Source organism: Tenrec ecaudatus, chromosome 10 (genome assembly GCF_050624435.1).
Source record: "Tenrec ecaudatus isolate mTenEca1 chromosome 10, mTenEca1.hap1, whole genome shotgun sequence".
Lineage (NCBI taxonomy): Eukaryota > Metazoa > Chordata > Mammalia > Afrosoricida > Tenrecidae > Tenrec > Tenrec ecaudatus.
In genome coordinates this window covers 139,502,900-139,523,647 of record NC_134539.1, presented here as the reverse complement: position 1 = coordinate 139,523,647, position 20,748 = coordinate 139,502,900, and the positions used below count along the sequence as shown (strand labels likewise).

The 20,748-nt window shown below is 53.6% G+C and overlaps 1 protein-coding gene across 2 annotated transcripts; it reads right to left on the bottom strand.

Moving 5' to 3' along the window:
- Positions 1-161: 161 nt before the first annotated feature.
- Positions 162-19,000, bottom strand: DBF4B (DBF4B-CDC7 kinase regulatory subunit). Of its 2 annotated transcripts, XM_075561963.1 has the most exons (11): positions 18,381-19,000; positions 15,250-15,404; positions 12,530-12,724; positions 11,737-11,787; positions 11,048-11,135; positions 9,999-10,063; positions 7,383-7,419; positions 6,004-6,049; positions 4,048-4,167; positions 1,252-1,351; positions 162-311 (listed from the first exon to the last, which is right to left on the bottom strand). In XM_075561963.1, exons 1-11 carry the CDS (start codon positions 18,412-18,414, stop codon positions 288-290), a joined length of 915 nt encoding a protein of 304 aa, XP_075418078.1. In that variant the 5' UTR covers positions 18,415-19,000; the 3' UTR covers positions 162-287. The 2 variants fall into 2 exon arrangements, 1 of the variants encoding a protein (XP_075418078.1); XR_012786491.1 differs by lacking the exons at positions 162-311; positions 1,252-1,351 and having other exon boundaries at positions 4,110-4,167; positions 7,383-7,736.
- Between the last annotated feature and the right edge of the window lie 1,748 nt (positions 19,001-20,748).

Here is a 20,748-nt window from a genome sequence, read left to right as displayed (position 1 = left end):
GGTAGGCAAAGGCAGAGCTGTCCAGCCGGTACTGGCAAGATGGGCTCTGGGGCTCCAGGGTCCCTGGAGAGTCCGCACAGGCACCCACTGACCCCGGACACTCCTGGCAGTGCATTCCTGGTTCGAGTACTCCCCCAGTCCCTGAAGGTGCAGCTGGTGTCACGCTGCCCACTGTCCCATTCTGCTCTGAGGTCATCCCTGGGTCCTGGCAGCCTTCTTTCCTCGTCCTGGGGAGGCGGAAGGGGGGCTGCCTGGGGAGTGGGGTCTCAGGGCAGTGAGGGTCACAGTCAGACTCCAAGGAGCGTGGCCTTCTGTGGAGACACAAACAGGCAGTAAGCCAGGGCCCCCAGAGCTGCAAGCTGGGGTCCCCCAGGCCAGAGCTGCAAGCCGGGGCCCCCCAGGCCAGAGCTGCAAGCCGGGGTCCCCCACGTCAGAGCTGCAAGCCGGGTCCCCCAGGCCAGAGCTGCAAGTCGGGTCAGGGTAGGCACGTGTGGAGAGACAGCTGCCACTCGGGCTCTAAGAAAGGCCTGCCCTTTGGGTCTGAGCCTGCGGCGGCAGCCTTTGTGCCTCTCTTGGCTCTGCAGCCTGTGGCGGAGCTGGCCAGAGGGACAGCTGCAGGGCGGTTCCATTCAATGATGGCACAGAGGAGACCATGCCCTTTGGCGGCTGCAGAAAGCGATCCAGGAGTCTGGCTGCCTGAGCTGTGCTCAGGGAGGGGGCCTAGGTGAGGGTGCAGCCACAGCCCCAGAGGGAGGAGGTTCCGTCCTGGAACTCCCCCAATCCTCCTTTCTGGGGGTACCTCCAAGAGCGGGAACAAGTGGAGAACCTCCTCTCCCACACTTCCATGCCAGCCAACAGGTCAGCCGGGGGGGAGGGGAGAAGGGGGGCTGAAAACGCCCTGCTGTCCCCTCAGCTGAGCCACCTACCCTCCCCACACCTGACAGAGGGTGGTGGGGAAGAAAGAAAAACAGGCAGGGCAGTTCACCATAGGGTTCCTTCTGAGGCCTAGATGTAGCGGGGGAGGGAGAAGGCTCACTGGGGGAGGTTGGCCTGGAAGGGGACGTCTGCAACATTGTGGCTGAGCTGGACGACAATGCAGTCCACTTCGGTGTAAGGATTCGCTTCTCGGACGAAGCCCTGATGCTGGGCACTCTGCAGGTGCTGCCAGCAAAAGGGGCACAGGGCTTCTGGTGAAGGTGGGGCATGGCCGGGCCCCCCACCCCCCTTACATCCTCAGCGGGGCAGGCTCACCAGGCGCAGCCCCTCAAAGGCCTGCTGGCAGCACTCACAGTAACCCCTCTTCTTCGGGAACGTCCGGCAGGCCGCTGACTCGGGGCTTGGCTTTTGGTCCCTGGGGAAGGCACAAGGTTGAGAAGAGTCACTCCTGGGGACCTCAGAGGCAAGCAGGAAGGACTGCTGGCTCAGGGCCTGGGGGCCTGATAAGAAGTTCCAGAGGCCAGGGGAAAAGAGCCACAGATGGCCCAGGGGCTAGGCATCAGGTAGCCTGTGTGGCAGCATGGCAGGAGAGGCAAGGGGGCAGGCAGGACTCCCTAAGGGCACCGTGTCCTGCCTGTCCTTTCCCCACTCATGTCAAATGACAAGGTGAGCACTGGGCTGGCTGGCACCAGAATCCCCTGTACGTATTCCACTCTTGTCACAGCTGGGCCCCAAGAAGAAACGGAAAGGTCTCAAGGAAGCCAGAGGACAGTGCTGCCCCGGCCCCCACCTCTCACAGCCTGCAGGCCCTGCCCTTGGGCTGACCTAGTCACTCCACAGTCCCAAAAGGCCCTCGGGGGGTCGCCACTGGACCGAGACCCAGGAAACACACCGGGCAGCTATACATTCAACTAGATACAGACTTGAGGCTTATCGACTGTCTTTTCCCGGGTAGAGAGCAGTGGAGGGCAAGGACTGTGGCCTGATCTCTTCCTCTTTTGGATGTCAACTTCCCGAGAAAGGGCCAGCTGTTGTGCTGAGAGGCTGGGCTTACATTTGAGGTTTTTCTCCAGAAAGCATTTCGTAAGTGCCGTCAGGTCTTCCTCCTCGGGAGCGGTGGAGTTCCTGTCACTTGCCTGGCTGTGGGCAGCTGGTGGCAGTTTGGGGAAGGCTGCTGGTGTGACCAGAACTGCCGCCGGCTGGCATGCTCCTTTGCCTAAGAAAACCAGCCTGGCCCTCCCGTGTCCAGGCAGTGCTCACTTTTTGAGTGTCATCAATTCCTCCAGGTGTCGAGTAAAGGCCCTGGGTCAGACGCAGGCAGGAAGCGACTACGGGCCATCAGGGCCGCCTCAGGCAAGCCAGTGAGTTTGAACTATGAGTAGCGTGGCTCTTTCTCCGAGGATATTACTGCATCTGCTACACAGGGAGAACTTAAGCACGTGGGATGTAATGGCCATGGCGGATAGCCTGTATGTGCTATGCCAAGTTTTGCAAGACCAAAAGCCAAACTCACAGCCATCGAGTCAATGCCGATAGGGCAGGGTCGAACTGCCCTGTGGGTTTTTCCAGGACTGTAACTCCTTCCAGGAGGGGAGCAGCTGGTGGTCTGGAACTGCTGACCATGCAGTCAGCAGGCCTTCTCATCATCACTTTGCCGCTAGAGCCTTTGACCCCATTGCATCTACTTCTGGTTGCTCGCTCACGGGACCCATCCCGGAGTCTCTGTACAGTGGGACTAGTACAGAGTTGCAGCCTGGGGCATATAAGCCAAGCTGACACAGGCTGTCATCTGGTACAGGGGAGTGTGCAGGCCCCGGTGGTCCCGTATGCTGAGGGCGACAATTACCGCCCAGTCCATCACTTCGCTTTCGAAACTCTGGAGCTATTGTCCTCTGAAAGGATGATTCCTCATGAAATCATGCAACCAACTGTCTTACATACATGCTTGCATATGTCATCATTACATAGGAAAACCGGGGAAGAACATGTCTGTCAGTCGGAGGGCTGCGTGCTCAGTTCCAAGAACTGAAGACTCTCCATCAGAACTGGCCCCTCACCCTGAGCAGCCTGCTGTTTGGTCTTGGGAGGTGAGGTCCCAAACCGTTCTTTCTAAAGTCCACAGGGCAGAGCATCCTCTACATGGAGTTAAGAGACAAACCACAAATCAGGTTGTGTGTGGGGGAAGAGTTTTATAAGTAGTAACACCAAGAGTTAATTTCCCTACCAATCAAATCCAAAAGTCAGTAACAACAACAAAAAAAGAAAGTCAATAACCCACCGAAAAATAGCCAAGGGTATGAAATCCATTCACAGGAAAACAACTCAACTCAATCAGAGGAAAACAGCCTTAGGTTCACCATCGCTAGCAGACATCCAGTGGACAGCAAGGCGGGCGCTGGGTTTGTTAGCTGTCATCCGAGCCCTCGCTAAGCGGGTGGGGAGGCAGGCTCATCCGGTGCGGCCCGAGTGGGGACGGGTGTCAGCTCCGAGAGCAGCGGCTGGGCTGCATTATTTTAGACCAGGTTCCCGTTAGGAGTTTACTCCACCAGTGAACTTGAACCATCACAAAACTACTGTGAACAAGATCGTTCACCTAAGCACTGAAGACTGACGTTATCTCAAGCAGCCCTCGGCAGGCGACGGTAAATTCACCCACTGGAATAACGATGCCCCATAAAAAGGAAAGAAGACGCTCTCAGTCTTCACGGCTCCTAAGAGTCCGAGGGGCACAGGGACTACTGTGTGCTCTAGCGAACACGAGGGAAGCAGCACATGCACTGGGAATAGAAACAGCAGTAAGCCCCAGACCTCCCAGCCCACCCTGGCTCTCTGCCATCAGCCCACGGGTTCCCCCGACTGTGGCATGCACTGGGGTGGCCGGGGCCGTTCCTGGGGGTGGGGGATGAGACACCGCAATCAAACCCTTCAGGAGGACTGAAGACCACCACGGACAACGGGGGACGCTTCCCACTCATCTGGGCGGACTGCCCAGTCTGCTTCACCTAAGGAGCTCACCCCAGGCTGTCCCCTTCCTACTGTCAGGCCCCTGAAGGGAGGACTGTGGCCGAGGGGAGCAGGGTCCCTTGGTGCTTAGGAACCAGAAAGACCCACCTGGTATGGTACGAGCTGCCTGGGGTCGTCGGAGCTTCAAAAGGACTTCTTGTGTCTTTCGGTCCCAGAAAATAAATTTCTGGAAAGGATTTAAACTGATGGTAGAAAGGACGAAACTTCCTGAAACACAGAAAACTTCCACTTTGACTACAGTGGGAAAGGGGACGGGCTGAGGAAGCGGGGCGGGGGCAAACTCCCTGGGATTTCAGACCTACCAACTCAGTCCAGCCTCCCCTTTATGCCTTTTCAGCATTGAAACAACATGCTCAGCCTACCAGGTCCTCCCTGGCAGCTGGTCAAAGCACAATCCCCCCCCCCCTGCTTCAAGGGACTCCTCTAACTACCCTGAGTAGATCAGGCGGCAGGGTTCCCCTTTACAGAAAGACATCGAGCCCAGCATGACTTGCCAAGGGCACACAAGTGGCTAAGAGTGCACCAGAAGCCCCGTCTCTCCAGTCCAGATCGAATTCTGTGTATTTTTCTTCTCGATCTTCAACCCCGCTTTGAGGACTCTAGCCTGGAAGTAGCCAAATGGATGCGTAGCCCGCTGAGGGTGGGGGTGGGGAGTGTGTGCTCCACACTGGCCCTTGGTGTCAGCTGAGCACAAAGTAGCGGCGCAGTGGGGTCTGGCCAGTGTGTCTCCAGAGACTCATGTTCGAGAAAGGTCAGCGCCAGACCCAGTGGTCTGTGCCACTCAGCACGCACCCTGGCCTGTCCCAAGGGCATGAGCAGAGCCAGGGTGCCACAGTAGTGTGGGCCTGGGCTCCTGGGTGGAGCCCGAAGGTGGGTCTTCACAAAGGAGTCTTCCTGGGCCTTCTTGACCCCAGCCTCTTTCCTTCCTTCTCAGTTTGTCTCATGTCTGATAGAAGACTCGAGCGTGGAGGTGAGGCTTAGAGAGATGAACTTCAAAATCAGCACCCAAAGCGTCAGCGCCCATTGCCTCTCCTCTCTCACCTCCGAGGCCAGCAGCACACACATAAGCTCCCCACTGGTGACAGCGACGACACCTGGGTCTGCTATGCACCCTGGACACCCCTCTGGCTGGCTCTCTCTCTTAGCTGTTGCTGACTAGTTAGGGCAACTCCTGTTCAGCTGGCTGTGCAGGGGCTGGGGGTGGAACACGTGTACCCCAGCCGGCCGCCAAGTGCTTGCTGCCCCCTCCCCCCCCATGCCCTTTCCACTCACTCTGGGCCACCAAACCCAACTTCATGGCGCGCGCAGGGGCACCGATGCCAACTCCACCTGGAGGATGAGCAGGCAGTGCTGGGACTGGGTCTCCACCTGCCCTCAGGAGTCCACAGTGGGTCTTACACAAGGGTTTGATTTTTGGGGGGAGGGGTTAACTTTGGGAGGATTATAGAACCACAAGGCCTACCGATCGATCTGTCACTGATTGAGGATCCAGTCACAACCTCAGCTCCTCAAGTTACCATCCTCAGCACGACCCTCTGCTCTCAGGGAGCTGGAACCATAATGGCCGGCAGAGGGAGAGAGGACACCTGCATCCCAGACTGAGCTTCGGCTCATTAGCAAGGTGACCCGATTTCCCCACCAGGGCTTTTCCGGGGCTGCTGGGAGAGACTTCACCAGCAGAGGGCTGTGTGTGGCCCCAAAGGAAGACTCCACCAAGCAAGGCGAGCCCCTGGAACCACTCAGAGCATGGGCGCCTCGGCCCATCAGACTGTCCTAGTATGGTGACTGGACCCAGCGACATGAGGACAGGAAATGTCAGCACAGGCCCAGGGGGAAACACAATGAGCCTGGCCAGCTGGCAGGAATCCCCACAGTAGAGTTGTTAAAGGGGCGATTCACACATAAAACCACCAGCCTCTGACCCATCTCAGAGAGGAAAGGTGCCCTCTGAGGGTGGGGCTTCTCCAGGAGAGTGGGCACAAGTGGCCCTGAACACCCTTCCTTCTCTGTGCAGGTCGGTGGAGAGCGGAGAGGCCCACGTACCTGCTCTTGTCTTCAATCTTGAGGAATGGCACCTTCAGCCTGGCCACTGGAAGGGGAGGGGGCATACATTAGCTGTCTGTCTGTCCAGTGCAGAATCTGTGCTGTCCCGGAGTGGAGGCTTGGCCAAAGCACTGTAAGTGTCTGTTGTCCCGAGCTATGCCATTCTCACCTCCTCTAACCCTGGGCCCCGGGACAGGAAAATACTCCACCCCTGGAGGAGAAGGTGCAAGGTGCCAGGGCCCTGGGCCTGGCTTCCCTGGGGGTTGAGGGCTGGAGACCTGGTGGTGGAGACACTCCAGCATGAGGGATAACGAGGTGGGGCCATCAGCGGTGCACAGCCTCAGGGTCAAGAGTTCCCAGAATGGCAGGCAGGCCTTCAGGTCCAATTGTCCAGGAGGGTTCTGGGTTTGGGGCGGGAGCTGGTAGAAAGAAGGCTAACTGGGATTTTGAGATCCAGTAGCAGAATGGGAGAAAAATACCAAAGGGCCACCTAGTTCCTGAAGACAGTCAGGTGACGGAGAACTGGCGAGACAGACCCTGGCGAGTGAAGTCTGGATGGGAGATGAGGTCTTTCCCGGGAGCTACGCACACAGAGGAGGGTAGACTTCAGGCGTCAAGAAGCGCTTCTACCCCTCCATGGTGATCAGGGGGCCTGTAAGTGGGGTGACCCAGGTGGGCTGGGTGGCTAGCAGACCCGACAGTCACCAACCCCGAGAGCTAGTGGCTCTCGCCGGTACCCTGGCAAGAGAAGCAGCCTTTTCTTCCGGAGGAGCAGCAGTACCTCCCATTAATTAGTTTTGGGGGGGATTTCTTGTCTTCCTAATTAACGACGACAGTGATTAAAATCAATTCCCCAGCAGACTCTCTTGCATTTCGAGCACAAGAGAGGTGCCAAGGGACTTTCCTTAGCTCCCGCTTGGGCACGGGTAAATGCCACCGAGAGCAGCTCTGGGATCCGCATCAAGGGCGCAGTGCTCCTGCAGCCCAAGAGCAGCCACCGAACTGGAGCCTGTCAGTCTGTCATCGTCATTGCAGGGAGCTTGGCATTTCTGAAAGTGGTGCCCAGCTGCCACACTGCCCACCCCAAACTGTCCCTGCAGAGGAGGGAAGAGGATGCTTCCCCTTAACCCAGTCCCCGAAACAACCAGAGGACACCGCCCCCCCCCATCCCCGGGGGGCCCTGGAGCCAAGGGGAAGCCCTTGGCCAGCAGCTCCGGCTGCTTGTGGATGCACCAGAAAGCCGGGGCCCAGGCCCTGGGAACACAGGGGCCCCACCACCTGGCCATGCTTCCTGCCGCAGAGAAGTGAGCAGCTGCCGCTCAGAGGGATGTGTTTAGGGAGGAGGGACGGCAATTACCCTGAGAAGCTGCCACACTGACCTTTCCGCCGTCTGGCCTCTGCTGCAGGACGCGCTCCCTGGTCAGAAATGGAAACTAGGGTAAGGACGGAAGGTGCCCGCAGGACCTGGCTCGATCACTGGCAGGCAGGCAATTGTGAGGGTATTGGTCTGCCACAGAGTGAGAACTAGGGAAGACCCTGGCCTGGGGGTCACTGGGTTGAGGGGAGCCCTCTTCTCTCACAAGAGGGGTCCAGGCTGAAAGTGGAGCCCGTGAGACCGAGGACGAGCAGCAGGGCCGTGCCCGCTGTGGCAGCCTGTTTCCTTGGCATCCTCCAGGTTGGAGGATGGAGACGGGCCATCTGCTTCCCTGGGCCTGACCTTTGGCAGACGGATCCTGTCGGTCAAAACCAATACAGAAGCCAGGGTCAGGCAAAGGTGGTGTAAAAACCGAAATGAAACCATTGAAAAGTTAGTTACATGGTGGTGGTAAGGAGACCAGCCTCTGCTCTAGGACAAATGCCACTCAAGAAGGCTTCACAAACCCACTGGGTCAGCAGATCACACCCAGAAGGCACTCTAAAAGGCTCCCAAATGTAGTTCTATGGGGGATAAAAATAAAGGGCAAATGCTGGTCATTTGTATTAAAAAACAAACACTCACTGCCCTTGAGTCCATGTCCATTCATAGTGACCTACAGGATAGGGCAGGACTGCCCCTGTGAGTTTCCAAGACTGTTGCTCTTCACAGGGGAAGTAGAAAAGTCTTGCCTTTCTCCCATGATCAGCTGATGGTTTTGAACTGCTGACGTTGGAATTCACAGCCCAATTAACAACCAGCCACCACCAGCGCTCCCTTGAGCATTAAGGGAGGGGCTCACGTGTATGAGGTAACTGAGAAAGCACTGCTGTCTAGGGCTCGGGTTCATACACACAGGGAGGGATCTCTGTGAGCAGAGGGCCGCGGGAGAGAAGTTCTCAGTGACAGCTTGTCTAAGTCTCATTCACCAATCGCCCACCGACCCCAGGCCACTGCCATTGAGTTGATAGACTCACAGAGACCCCACATAAGCTTCTGAGATCGCAAATCTTGAAGGGAACAGACAGGCTCAACTTTCTCCCTCTGAGCAGGAGGGTTTGACCTTGGGGTTAGCAGGCCAACCCTAACCTAAGCCACGGCGCCACCAGCGACCTTCAAAGTCTAGTCAAAGTAGTGGTTTCCAAGGGATCTGCTGAACCCATCCAATTCCAGGCAGACAGGTCAGGTCAGAAGGTTATAAAGAACATCTCTGGAATCCCAAAGGGGTAACTTAGACAGAAGGAGCCCTGGGTGTGTACTGGTTACCCCTCAGGCTGCTAACCCCAAGGTCAGCAGTTTGGATCCAGCAGCCACTCCTCAGGAGAAAGATGAGGCTTTCTATGCTTGTTAAGATTTACAGTCTCGGAAACCCGCAGGGCTCGTTCTGCGCTGTCCTGCAGGGTCAAGAGGAGTAGGAAGGGACTCAACTGCAGTGACTGAATCTTGAGATTTTCCTCCAAGACATCTAGGAAAACTGAAAACTACATTGGTGAGACCTGTTCATTTAGGGGCTGTTCTAGGAGGATTTTGTTGGGAAACCATACCTCACCTATGTCCAGCCCTGATCTTGCCTTGTCAGACCTTTTTGCACCAAAGTCCAAACACATTGAAAAGGAACACGATTCAAGGCCCTCGAAGATGCTGAGACTGCTGTTTTAACTTGGGGTCGATCAAAGCACACAGGCTTCTTGGGAGAGGGCTAGAAAGATGGGACCACCGCCCTGGGCAGCGGACACACTAGGCAGAGCAGCTTCACACGCTGCTATTTTCCTTTAAAACAGGGCTCTGTGATTTTGAAGCAACACCCTTGTGTGCAGCTTTGGGAGGACACCGGAGAAACTGTTCACGCTGTTTACCTTCGGGAAGAGGGGCAGACACTGGGGGGTGCAGGGGACAGGAAGACCTTTGTACCCTTTGAATTCTGAACAATTCAAATCTACTCAGCTAAACCCAATACCATTGAGTCAATTCGGACTCATAGTGACCCTAGAGGCCATGGTAGCACTGCCCCTGTGGGTTTCCGAGCCGTTAACTCTTGAAGGGAGTAGAAAGTCTCGTCTGGTGGTTTCAAACCAATGACCTCGTGGTTAGCAGCCCCACACGTAACCACTCTGCCAAGAGTAACCCCCCCCCCCCACAAGGTTCCTAAGACAAGAGGTATGACCAGAAGGCAAAGTAGGAGGCCGAGGCCGAGCCCACTGGGAGTTCTATTCCAGGACGCAGGCCGTGAGGCCGCCCGTAGTGCTTTACACCAGCCCAGGCACGACGCTGTGCTGGGGGGAGGGGGGGGCACACAAGGAAACCACAGCACCCTCACCCCACCCATGCCAGCTGCAGGTTTAGAAGGGCAGCCTGGCTCGCAGGTCATGAGTGCTTATGGGCATTGGACCACAACCCTCCCCCACTCCCAGGGAGTGCGAGGAAGAGAAAAAGGGCGACACCAGGCTGTGGACAGCAGAGATGAGGCAATTGAGAGGCTGCCCCCACTGCACGACAGCCAGGGAGAAGGGAGTCATGGGACTATCACCGTTGTCACACACTTCACTGAGAAGCGTTTGCCTGGGTTCAGCAGGTGACCTACCTCTGGCTTCTGTTCCCCCACACGCAGGGCACCAGGAGACAGCTGCTGCAGGTGCAGTAGCATTTCTGTGAATAGAGTGCACCGTCAGAAGCCTCCCCTCCCTCAAGCTCTGGCACAATCCCAGCCTGGGGCCTGGCCTGCCACCTTCTGGTGACACATCCCCTCTGTGCCTCCTGACAACAGAGAACAGGGCTGGCCGGATGTCCTGTCCCTGGAACAGCACCTAAGCTGGTCACGCTCTTTTGTGGCACAGAATACGACTTAACGTAGGAACAGGAGGTGCCTTCTGGCTCACGGGGAGCCGTGGGGTACGACGAGTGAGCTGCTTCAGCCGAGCCCAAGCCAGGTGAGGCACTGAAGCATCCTTCCAGGGAGCGCCCTCCCACAAGGGCATTAGACCAGGTTAGCAGGCTTCTCTCCCAGGGAGATGGAGGTCCTAGGCCAGGAGCTGCTGGTGCAGACCCACTATCTGCCCCCAAGACCCAGCATTACTGGGTGGGGCAGCACCCATCAGCACCTGTCTCACCCGGTTCAGAGAATAGACTCAGAGTGCAGTGGAGCAGGCTATGGGGGTCAGGCGTTGCCAGGGGAGTTAGGACTGCTACCCGAGTGCACGCTGATGACAAGCAGGTCATTGCACTGTGACGCAGCCCTGCTACTCACTTGGGACAAATCAGGGTCAGGACATGCTGGGTTGGGATGTAGGTCACTCCACTCATTCCTGACCAGACCATGGACCGAGGCCCAATTTCCTCATCTTGACAACGAGGGCAGGATGATAGGGAGGAGTCAGTAGGCTAACTCCAGCAAAGAGTAAGGGCCCACCCAGTAAGTGGCTGCTGATATCATGCTGTTCCTTATTAGTCAAATGAGGTCACCCCCACACACTTCCCCCCGGTGAGAGTTGTACAGATGAAGAATCAGCAGCAGGTGCCAGGTGAGGTGGTGGCAAGGTCACTGCTGCTCTCTCCCTGCCCTCCCCCACTCTGGACCAGCTCTTAGGGCAGTAGCTACCCTTATCCTCTGGGAGCCCAGGGCAGACACAGTACCGTCCACGTGTAGAATCCGTACTCCCCAGGAGCGGGCATTGGCCAGGAGGCTGTTGCTGCCCCCACTGCCTCCTCTGCTGCTGCCGCCCTGGAAGAAGAAGTGGCGTCAGGCAGGGACCCGAGGCTCCCAGAGGCCAGGGCACCCTGGGGGTGGGATGAACGTGCAGTGCTGAGAGTCCTTCAGGACACCCTGTAGCAGAGCTGCTCGCTGTCCAAGTGCTCCTGCCTGGCCACAGTGGAGCAGAAGGCAGCTGGGTGCGGGCAGGCCTCTGTGAGGATGGCACACAGTAAGGAGCAGTGACAGTCACCACCATCGCGGCGCCAATGCTGGCTACAGACCTGCCCTACAGCACAGCCCATGCCCCTATCTGGACAGGGCCCCTTGAGCCCCTCTCCTCCGGCCCCCTAACTTGAACAGGCCCTGGAGTAGGGAAGACCAAGGAGGCCGATCCTGGTGTTGCCATGTCCTCTCTGGGGGACTGAACAAGTGACTCACTCCTCTGGGACCCCACTTCCTCACAGAAGGGAAGGAAAGATGCCTCACATCCCACAGGGTGTGCAGTTCCTATCACTAGCTGGGAAGCTCCTCGGAGGAAAAGTGGAGCCGTTTGTCCAGGGCTGCTGCAGATGTCTGCTTCCAGCTCCCCCACCCTTCCCACCGGCTCCCCACCCACCCCCCGAAGCCCCACCTGGTTTCTGATGGCCTTCCGAAGCAGCTCCTTCCCTCTGCTCGTAGGCACCTGACAAGGAGAGCAGAGCCGTGAGTAGATGTGCCCACCTGTGCTGGCGAGGATGCCGTGGGCAGTGAGAATGGAGGGGTGGCCACAATGATGAGCCCAGGGCACTTGGGAAGTCAGGGAGACCCACCAGCCACCTACGGTCTGGGCAGCCTGACCCTGGCAGAGACAGGAGGCATTCGGAATCCACCAGAGGTCAAGCTGCCCTCTTAGCAAGAGGCCTTGCTCTCTGTGGTGGGTGACCACAGCAGGTGCATCCTTTTAGAAAGAGCTCTCTGTGCTCGTTGGAAGCACTGCCCTTAGTCACAATGCCAACAGTGCAGGCTTGGGGACATGTTGATGTTTGCCAAAGTAAAGCAAGACGAGGCATGTCAACACAGGGAGAAGGTTAGTGCATTCTGAGTCAAAGACATGGCATCTGCACTGTCCACTCTCTTGACCCTTCACACGACAGCAAGGGAGAAGGGAATTGTGGCCCCCAAAAGGCCAACTTTAGCAAATCCTGAGGGCCACACGAGTGACCCTCCGATGGTTTGAAACTCTGGACTCTGCCGTTCCCTGTATGTGGAAAAACCATGCTGCTGGGGTGCTTAAGGTCAGAGCTCTGAGTACCTGATTCAACCGGGAGTTTAAATCCAACCACCTTAAGCTGAAAAGGAGTCCCTGAGGCTGACCTCCTCTGGTTTACAGGATCACACCCACCCCCAGCCCCCAACCCAGGTCTGGCCCCTCCCTAGGCTCTCACCGGGTCAGCAGCTTTTTCTGAGGCTGGGACGTGACTGCCTTTGGCATTGGAATTGGCCAAGGGTGGCGTTTCTCCCACTCTGACCTCACTGGGGCTGGGACAACCTCTGGGGCTGGTTCCGTTGCTCTCTGCCTTCGCCTCTCTGCGGCTGGACACAATGTAGCTGACTTCTCTGCTCAGAAAACCCTCAATGACCTGAAAGCAGAGCATAGTGCTGGCTGAGAACCAAAAAACAGATGCAGGGTTGTCAATACCAAGAGGTCGGGGAAGCTGCCAGAAGCTAGGAACCAGAGTCTTTAAACAGAGCAGATGTGTCTCCAGAACAGTGGCTCCTGACCCAAGAGCACAGGGCCATGGGCCTGGAGTTGTGTGACTGCTTGGTACTGAAACACAGCAAAAGCACACTGAAGAAGTGGCCTGGCCTCAGGGTCAGGCAGATAAGTCACCATTTCCCTGCGGAAGAGACATTGGGCCATTCAGATACATCTGTGATTTTGACCACACCGGAAAACGGAGTCTGAAAAATGAAGCCAGAGGGCTTCAGCTGTCACAGCACTTGGCCGGGCAGCGGTCTGCTCACTGCCCTCGACCGGAAGCCCCTCCGAGGGCCTGACTCATTTCACATCCCAAGCAGCAGCACTTACTGAACCGTGCCACTTTAACTCATGTTTATGTAAAGATGGAAATAAGCAGTGATGAGCTGGTAAATGATTAATGATGAGCTCTTGGGGGGGGGCGGATATGTGCTTTGCCAATTCCTAGGGTAAACACTCCCACCCTTGACGGATTCCAAGCTACCAACACAACACCACTGAATGCAGCACTGGGCAGAGATGCTAACAACTGAGCCAGTGCCGGCCAGTTCCAGCAGCCCACTGAAAGCCAGATGGCTGATGGCTCAGAAGTAAGTTAACAGGGTGAGAGCTGACATGAGGAGGGGGAAATACCCTTAGGGGGATGGCTTCATGGAGTACACCCACTTTCTTGAATATGGCAAGGACAAACACATGCTAGAGGGCTGGCCTGGCCCCAAACAGTATCCTAGATCATAACTGGGGGAGACGGTTTCACAGGGAGCACAAATACTTCTCATGCCTGTACCCCCACTGCTTCGTGATGAGGCATCGCTGCTTTTCCCATCAAAAGGTGGAGCCCATTTTTTTTATGCCTGGGAATCTCACTTTGACCAGTCAAAGTGCTCTGTGTTGGGTTCTACAGCCTAGGCCTCAAGAGGCTGTGACTCCCCCTTCGCCATCTGGGACAGCCTATCAGCTGGTGTGGGACGAGAACATCAGAGGACATGGGACAGAAAACTGAGGTGGCCCTGCTGACAGTCAGCACCGACTCCCTGATGTGTGAGAGGCCATCTCCGGCCATCTGGCTCAGTTGATCCTCCAGCCAAAGGTAGCCAAATGAGTGAGCCCTGGGGAAGCGAGCTGAGAATCCCCACAGAGCAGTGAGAAGCCACGGTTGTTTCCAGCCTACGGTTCTGGGGTGGCTTACACAGCAAACGTTAAATGACAGAATAGGCTGAAAGTACAGTCGGGGACCTCATTCTGTGCAGCCCCTCAGCTAGGTTCTTAGCCCCCTGAATTTGTGAGGTCAACAGCAGAGAGCTGCATTCCAAGCCTATCCATGCCATCCGTCCCCAGTGACCAGACTCTGCTGAGTCAAGCACCGTCCGTCCCACTGTTTCTAAACACAAGTAATAACCAAGTTCACCCCTTACTAAATGTATCACATGGTATGGGGTGTGCTTCAAGACCATGTTAATGTGGGGGAAGGTACAGTGCAGGGGTGGGTAGGGGAAAGGTAAAGGAGAGCTGATGTTTAGGAGTTCAAGAAGGAAGAGAATGTTTTGAAACTGACTGTGGTAGCAATTGTACAAGACTGCTCGATGTATTTGAACTATGGAACTGTGTTAGCTCCCAATAAAATGGTTTCAGGGGGAAAAAAAAATATATATATATATATATTTGAATGGATTGAAATGGAGCATATGCTTTTTACCACTGTGCTACTTAAGAGAGCTGGAAAATGAGATGTAACTTAAATGTTCCAGAGTCACAGTTAAGAAAATGCACATCTACTCAAAAGAATATTACATTCCTATGGCAAATCATTCATGTAAGGGACAATGATAAGGAAATGTCCCTATTGTTAAGGTTAGGTGCCCAAAGGTGGTAGTTCAAAATGTGCTTGCATCAGTCAGAGCTACATAGATGCCAAATAGGCATTTTAGGAAAAAACAGGAGACAGAAAGTAGATTAGAAGTTGCCCAGGATTGGAAGGGGGCGAGTAATGGCGGCTGGTGAGCATGGGGCTTCGCTCTGGGGTGATGAAACGTTCTCAAATTGAGGAGGTGGTGGCGCAGACCTGTTACTGTACTAAGCACCACTGAAGCATATACTGTAAAGGAGAGAATTGTGTGGTGTTTGAGTTACATCTGCCTAAACTTTATAAAAATAAAAAGCAGAAGCAGAAAGAACAGAGGAAAATAAATCCAAATGCTGGCTGTCACTGGAAGAAGTTCCATGTTCTCCAGGGCTCTTAAACTACACACATAGAACAACTCCAACGAGGGAAAAATGGGAGATTTCAGAAACACTCTATCCCTGAACACAGTGACCCCACTGGAAATGGCAGCTGCACGCCTTCTCCAGCTCAGCCTCTCGCCCCTCAGAGGCCCATGCTAGCACCGGAGAGACCGGGTTACATACCCCTCCCAGCTGCTGGATGGCCGCGGTCAAAAGCTTGAGGTTCTTGCCAGCAGGCAGATCCAAGTAAAAGGACTTCCCAGAAAAGGGCCGCCTCCTGGCACTTAGGGAGCTCTTCCGCCATTTTTCCAGGCAACTGGACGCTCCGAGCTGAGCCCCTAGAAGACAATGAGGAGAGTAAGACGCTGCGACAGAAGGAAGAGGTCGGTGGCGTCAAGTCAGCAGCCCCTACATGTTGCCTCCAGACAACAACAGACTCTGATTAAGTTTTGGTGGAGTCAGGGATTAATTATACAGTAGTGAGGATATACAATGCTACAGCCGTTTTGGAAAACGTGCGTCAAAAGGGTAAATCTCGAGTTGTAATACGGCGCACGTCTACTTTCCATGTGACCCCATGATCGCCCCACAGCCGCGGGAAAACGTGCAGAGGCTTGTTCAGAGCAGCGCTGTTCACTCATGAAAGACCAGCAGACGAGAAACTCACATGCCCATCTACAGATGCACAAAGAAGCAACATGCGGAAAAGTCATACACTGGCTAGCTATTCCGCAATAAAACGGAGCGAGCGCTGGTAGATGCTATAACGTGGGTGAACCCTGAAAGCATTCTGCAAAGTGAGAGAAACCAGGCTCATAGTGTCGGGTGTCACGCTGCGTAATTCCATTTATGCGAGTGAAATGGCCAGAAATGAGAAAAGAGAAATTGTTGATTCCAGAAATCAAGCTTCAAAAAACGGAGAACTGACACGAAGTCCACATTTAGACACAGCAAGGGACTATGTAAAGCACCAAGGAGATGACACTGCAGGGGGAGCAGGAGCACCTACCCTCCCCCTCCCCCCAATACAACAGCAGTAGGAGAACCAGAAACCAGTGTCATGCCGTTGCTCGGAGGAAATAAACAGCAACTTACAATATCACAGGTGACTAAGCTTTTATTCAAGAATGGGAGCAAAATACATTAGGGGGGGGAAGTTATCGCCAACAGATTTTCACTAAATGACTTCTAAAGGATGCTCTTCAGAAGGAAGAAGACAGAACTCAGAATGAAGTACTAACACGTCCCCCCAAAATGGGAGGGGGAAAAGTACACATCTCAGTCACCATCAACTGCATAAAATAATAACAACGAGGACTAATTTGGAAGTGCAACAACAAAAAAGACAATACAAATAATATTACTGCAAACCAGCAATACTGTGTTAGGTGGGGAAGGACGTTCAGATATTGAATTGTCAGGCTCTTGTAATACCGATGTTGAGGAGGATGTGGAAATATTTAGCGCATCAGGCATTTACAATGGTACCCTCAAAGGCTGAAAGACGGAACAAATCTTCAAAATTTCCGACCTCAATCTGCAAGTTCTACAAAAATGACTTCTCATGTACAAAGTCAAGGAAGTAAACCAAGGGAGGAAAATGTGGAATTTAGACTACAGTGGACCCACTACAGGAAAGAGGGGGAGGGACCTTCACTGAATGATGAAAGGAGATCCTAGCACTGCAGCATGCCTAGTGTCCGCATATGCAAACTAGTCTGGAGTACAGAGACACAAGGTCCCAGAAGGCTTATCTTCGGACAAAGGAGAAACTAATAGATCTTCTGATGACATAAATTGGTGATTCTAACATAGAAAATGAAGCCAATTTACTAACAGCTGTGAAGAGTTCTTATATAATCTTAATATTGTAAATATAGAAATCATCTGATACAAATCTATTTAGAGGATGAGGAGAGAAGAGGGAAGTGTGTGTCTGTATGTGTGATGCCCAGGGCAAGGGTGACAAAAATATCTCCATTTTCCATAGTCAAAACTCAAGAGATGCAACAACCACCAAAAGCTGTATGAACCTGCTATTCAGAAATAAGAAGTCGGGGGTGCTGATGAATGGTTTCAACTGTTAAATACTGAGTTGAACGCCTGATATGTAAATCCCACGCCCACACCTAATTCACAAGGGAAAACAATGTATGTATTAAAATGGCAACTATTAAAAGAAATACCATGGATACTGGAGTATAAGCCGACCCAAATATCAGCTGAGGAACTTAATTTTACCACAAAAACTGCATAAAAAATGTGTTCTAGGGAATAGGACTCAGGTGTGACAGGAAGAGCAGAGAAATGGTTCGCTTGGTAACAGACCTTGGTATTTTACAGAAGGGAACCGGGAGGTGTGGTTGGGAGAAAGACAGTCTTTTGACTCCCTACTCCCAGAAACAGCGTTGGCCGGTTACAATCCCATTTGGTAAACTCATATGGGATATGGCAGCCCGCTCCAGTTCTCTCTCCAGAGGTCCACTGGGGTACAGCCCAGGTCAGGGGTTGATCATGATCTGCCAGTTACCAAGAGGAACCTCTAAGGTGTTTGGGATTTCAACAATGTTTCTTACAAAGATGAAAATAAAAACCTTCCAAAATTCAGACACCGCCATAGTATAGTGAGTTTTAAGGACTGACAGAATAGTCTGAATTTTTAGAGAAAAAGCAGGTCACGTACAAAGAAACAGAAATCACATTAACATGACTCCTCACCTTCTACTGTAGATAGGATAATAGTGTAACTTTTTAAAAGATATTGTAACTTTTTAAGGTGGTGAAGGAAAAGGAAACGGACTCAAGAATTTAAATATCTTCTTGGTATGGAGGAGGGTCAGAGCGTTTACCATACAGTATAGGAACCAATGTTGGAGAAAGTTCTTCAGCAAAAAGGGAAATCGATCCAGAAGAAAGCAACATGACACGGGATGGATGTCAACCACTTAGTGAAAGGTTTTATTGCCTAACTATAAACCCAAGCTCACAGCCCTGGGGGTCAATGCTGACCCATAGCGACTCTACACAACACGGTGGAACTGCCCCTGTGGGTTTCTTCCACTGCAACTCTTTTCTTTTTTTTTTTAGATAAATCGCTCTACAACTTTATTTTTTTAAATCATTTTATTGGGGGTTCGTGCAATTCTTACCACAATCCATACACCCATCCATTGTTAGACTGTAACTCTTTTTGGGAATAAAGAACCCCCTCCTCCTGCAACGGAGCAGCTGGTGGTTTCGAACTGCTGACCTTGAGGTTGGAGGAGCAGCAAATGTGACCTTCCATCCCTCGTTTTGACCCACCTGTTACTTACCTAGGTCTGGAACCCTGAGCCTGGCCTCAGCCATGGAGCCTCTCCAGCTGAAGGATGTGGTCGCCTGAGAAAGGAGGCCGAAACTCAACCCCCTTCCCCCGCCTCTGGGCCTTTCATCGCCTCAGCCTCCGCCGCAGCCGCTCGACGCCCACTCCGGCTCCCACGGAAGTGCCCAGCCCCTCCCGCGCTCGAGTGCCCGTCGCCCGCGGTCCCTCCACGCCGTTTCCTCAGCTCGGGCGCAGCCCCGCGCCGCCGCCCGCACGCCGGGTCGCTTCCATCGCCTCTTCGGCCCCTCCGCCTCCTTGGGATCGCAGTTCCCGCAACTCCCGGGGCCCGCGGAGTCACCCCGATTCCTGTGGCGTCGTCGTGTGGCTCCCGTCCCTCCTTAACTTCCTCAGTGCCCACGCCACAGCCTGGCCCGAACGCGCCTTTCAAGCCTCAAGACCCCGTTCGTCTGCCTGCGGGCACTCTCCTCCCCTGCCCGGCCTCCAGACGCTCCCCCGGCTCCTTCTTGGCTCCTGTACCCCTTCCCAAGGTCGGAGAACGGAACCCCGGACTCCCGGAGCCCCGCCCGCTCCCCCGCGTCCAGCCGGGAGGCGGCGGCGGCGGCGGCAACAGGGAGGCTGTGGCCGCGGCGAGTTTAAATTTCCCACTTGCTCCGCCCCTAAGCCACGCCCCCGCGGCGGCGGCGAGGCTGCTACGGCGGCCTCGGGAGGCCAATATTACCGCCCAACCCCACCTCTCTGGTGCTTTCGCCAACTTTCAATCCTGCTTTCCATTGGTTGGAGATCATTTGCCCTCAGGGGCCAACGCGCGCGGACTCGGTGGCAATAGTGATTCAGGACACGGAAACTCGACGACTTGCTGCTGTCAAGTCGATGCCAATAGGACAGGGCAGAACTGTTCTCGGAGCTTCTGAGACTAAAAAAGTCCAAAACGGGGAGTAGGGAAAAAAACCCTTCTTTGACATGCACTTGGAAGAATTGATCCAGGAAGTAGCCCCCTGGCACCGGTCCCCATACTTAAGGTAAGCAGATTTCCATCGAATGGGAGATTGAACTGTGAAGGCTCACGGGTTTCTGCTACCGGCGGGAAGGTACCCACAGCGACTCCTCAAACCCACTGTGGCCTTGGAGAAATTGAGGGTGTTATCGGTGCGATTGCCTCTGACACCCCAGGGGGATGATTAACAATGTTTTACTGTTGGGTTTCTATGGGTTTTTGTTTTTCTGCTTTCAGTTTGTTTTTGTTTTGTTTTCTTTTGCTTGGTAGTTGGTTTGCTGCTGTTGGTGGTGTAGTTGGTTTTTATGGAGTTTTGATTTTGTCTTAATACAACCGCCAAAGTACATACACCTGAGTCTTGCACATCCTATGGACAAACAGATGGATTCTGAGCACCCACTTACCTCTAGCCCCAATCTAAGAACCGTTCTGATACTATGGCCCGACTTAATCAATACTCACCTTCATGAAATGATCACTGAAGATAAAGGAGCTACAGCAACGTGTGGTATAGAAAGCAGAAGGTGCCGGCTATTAATCGGAATAGTGTCTGGGGTCTTCAAGGCTTATATTCAAACAAGCAGCCATTTAAGTGAGGAGTCATTTAGATCCAGATGGAAGAAGCACACCAGCTTGTGTGATCCAAGATGACAATAACAAAATTCAAATATGACGAAGGGAAAAGCATCAAATCTTAAATGAACATTCAATTTGTAGAAAGTCATGGAGAACAGCGGGAGCTCCAAACCCATCTGCGGAGTATCTAGTCAGATTAAACCCATAGCAGATCCCTTCCTGATTATGATGGATGGAATGTGTTACGTGGTCAGTTGACCATCCTCTTGACCCAACCTAAATTTGTTCATGTGCAAGTATTTCTTGCTTGTTCCCTGACAAAAATGTCTTTGGCTGGCTTTTAAAATACTGATAGTGGTCTTTCCTTTCTTACTCATTATTTGTATTTTCATCTTTATAGTTGGGGTTTCCAGTTTCTGAAGCACAGAAGGAGTAGATTCATAGAGATAATAACTGATGCAAGGGTTTTTAGGGGACATGGGGGTGCAGCAGCATGGGAGATGAGGAGGGTGAGGGTATTTAGGAAGCTGGCAATGCATGGCAGCACTAGAGCTGATTGTGATTACACAATACATTTAAAAAAGCGATTAAACCATAAACAAATTTCTAAAATTGATTGTGGTAATGATTGTACAATTCTTCTCGATATGATAGAACTGTTGAATTATATGATATGTGGATTATGTGCCAATAAAACTGTAAGAAAAGACCTTTCTCCCCTGGAGCAGCTGGTGGTTTCAAACTGCTGACCTCAAAAGTTAGCAGCACAATTCGTAACCACTACACTTCT

What these genes read in the sequence shown, in the direction of transcription:
- DBF4B (XM_075561963.1), bottom strand. Translation starts at nt 18,414, where the DNA reads ATGGCTGAGGCCAGGCTCAGGGTTCCAGACCTAG. An exon ending in CAGAAAAAGCTGCTGACCCG is followed by an intron (nt 11,788 to 12,529) that starts GTGAGAGCCTAG and finishes TCTCCTTGTCAG; the next exon opens with GTGCCTACGAGCAGAGGGAA. An exon ending in AAGATTGAAGACAAGAGCAG is followed by an intron (nt 4,168 to 6,003) that starts GTACGTGGGCCT and finishes TCTGTGTTTCAG; the next exon opens with GAAGTTTCGTCCTTTCTACC.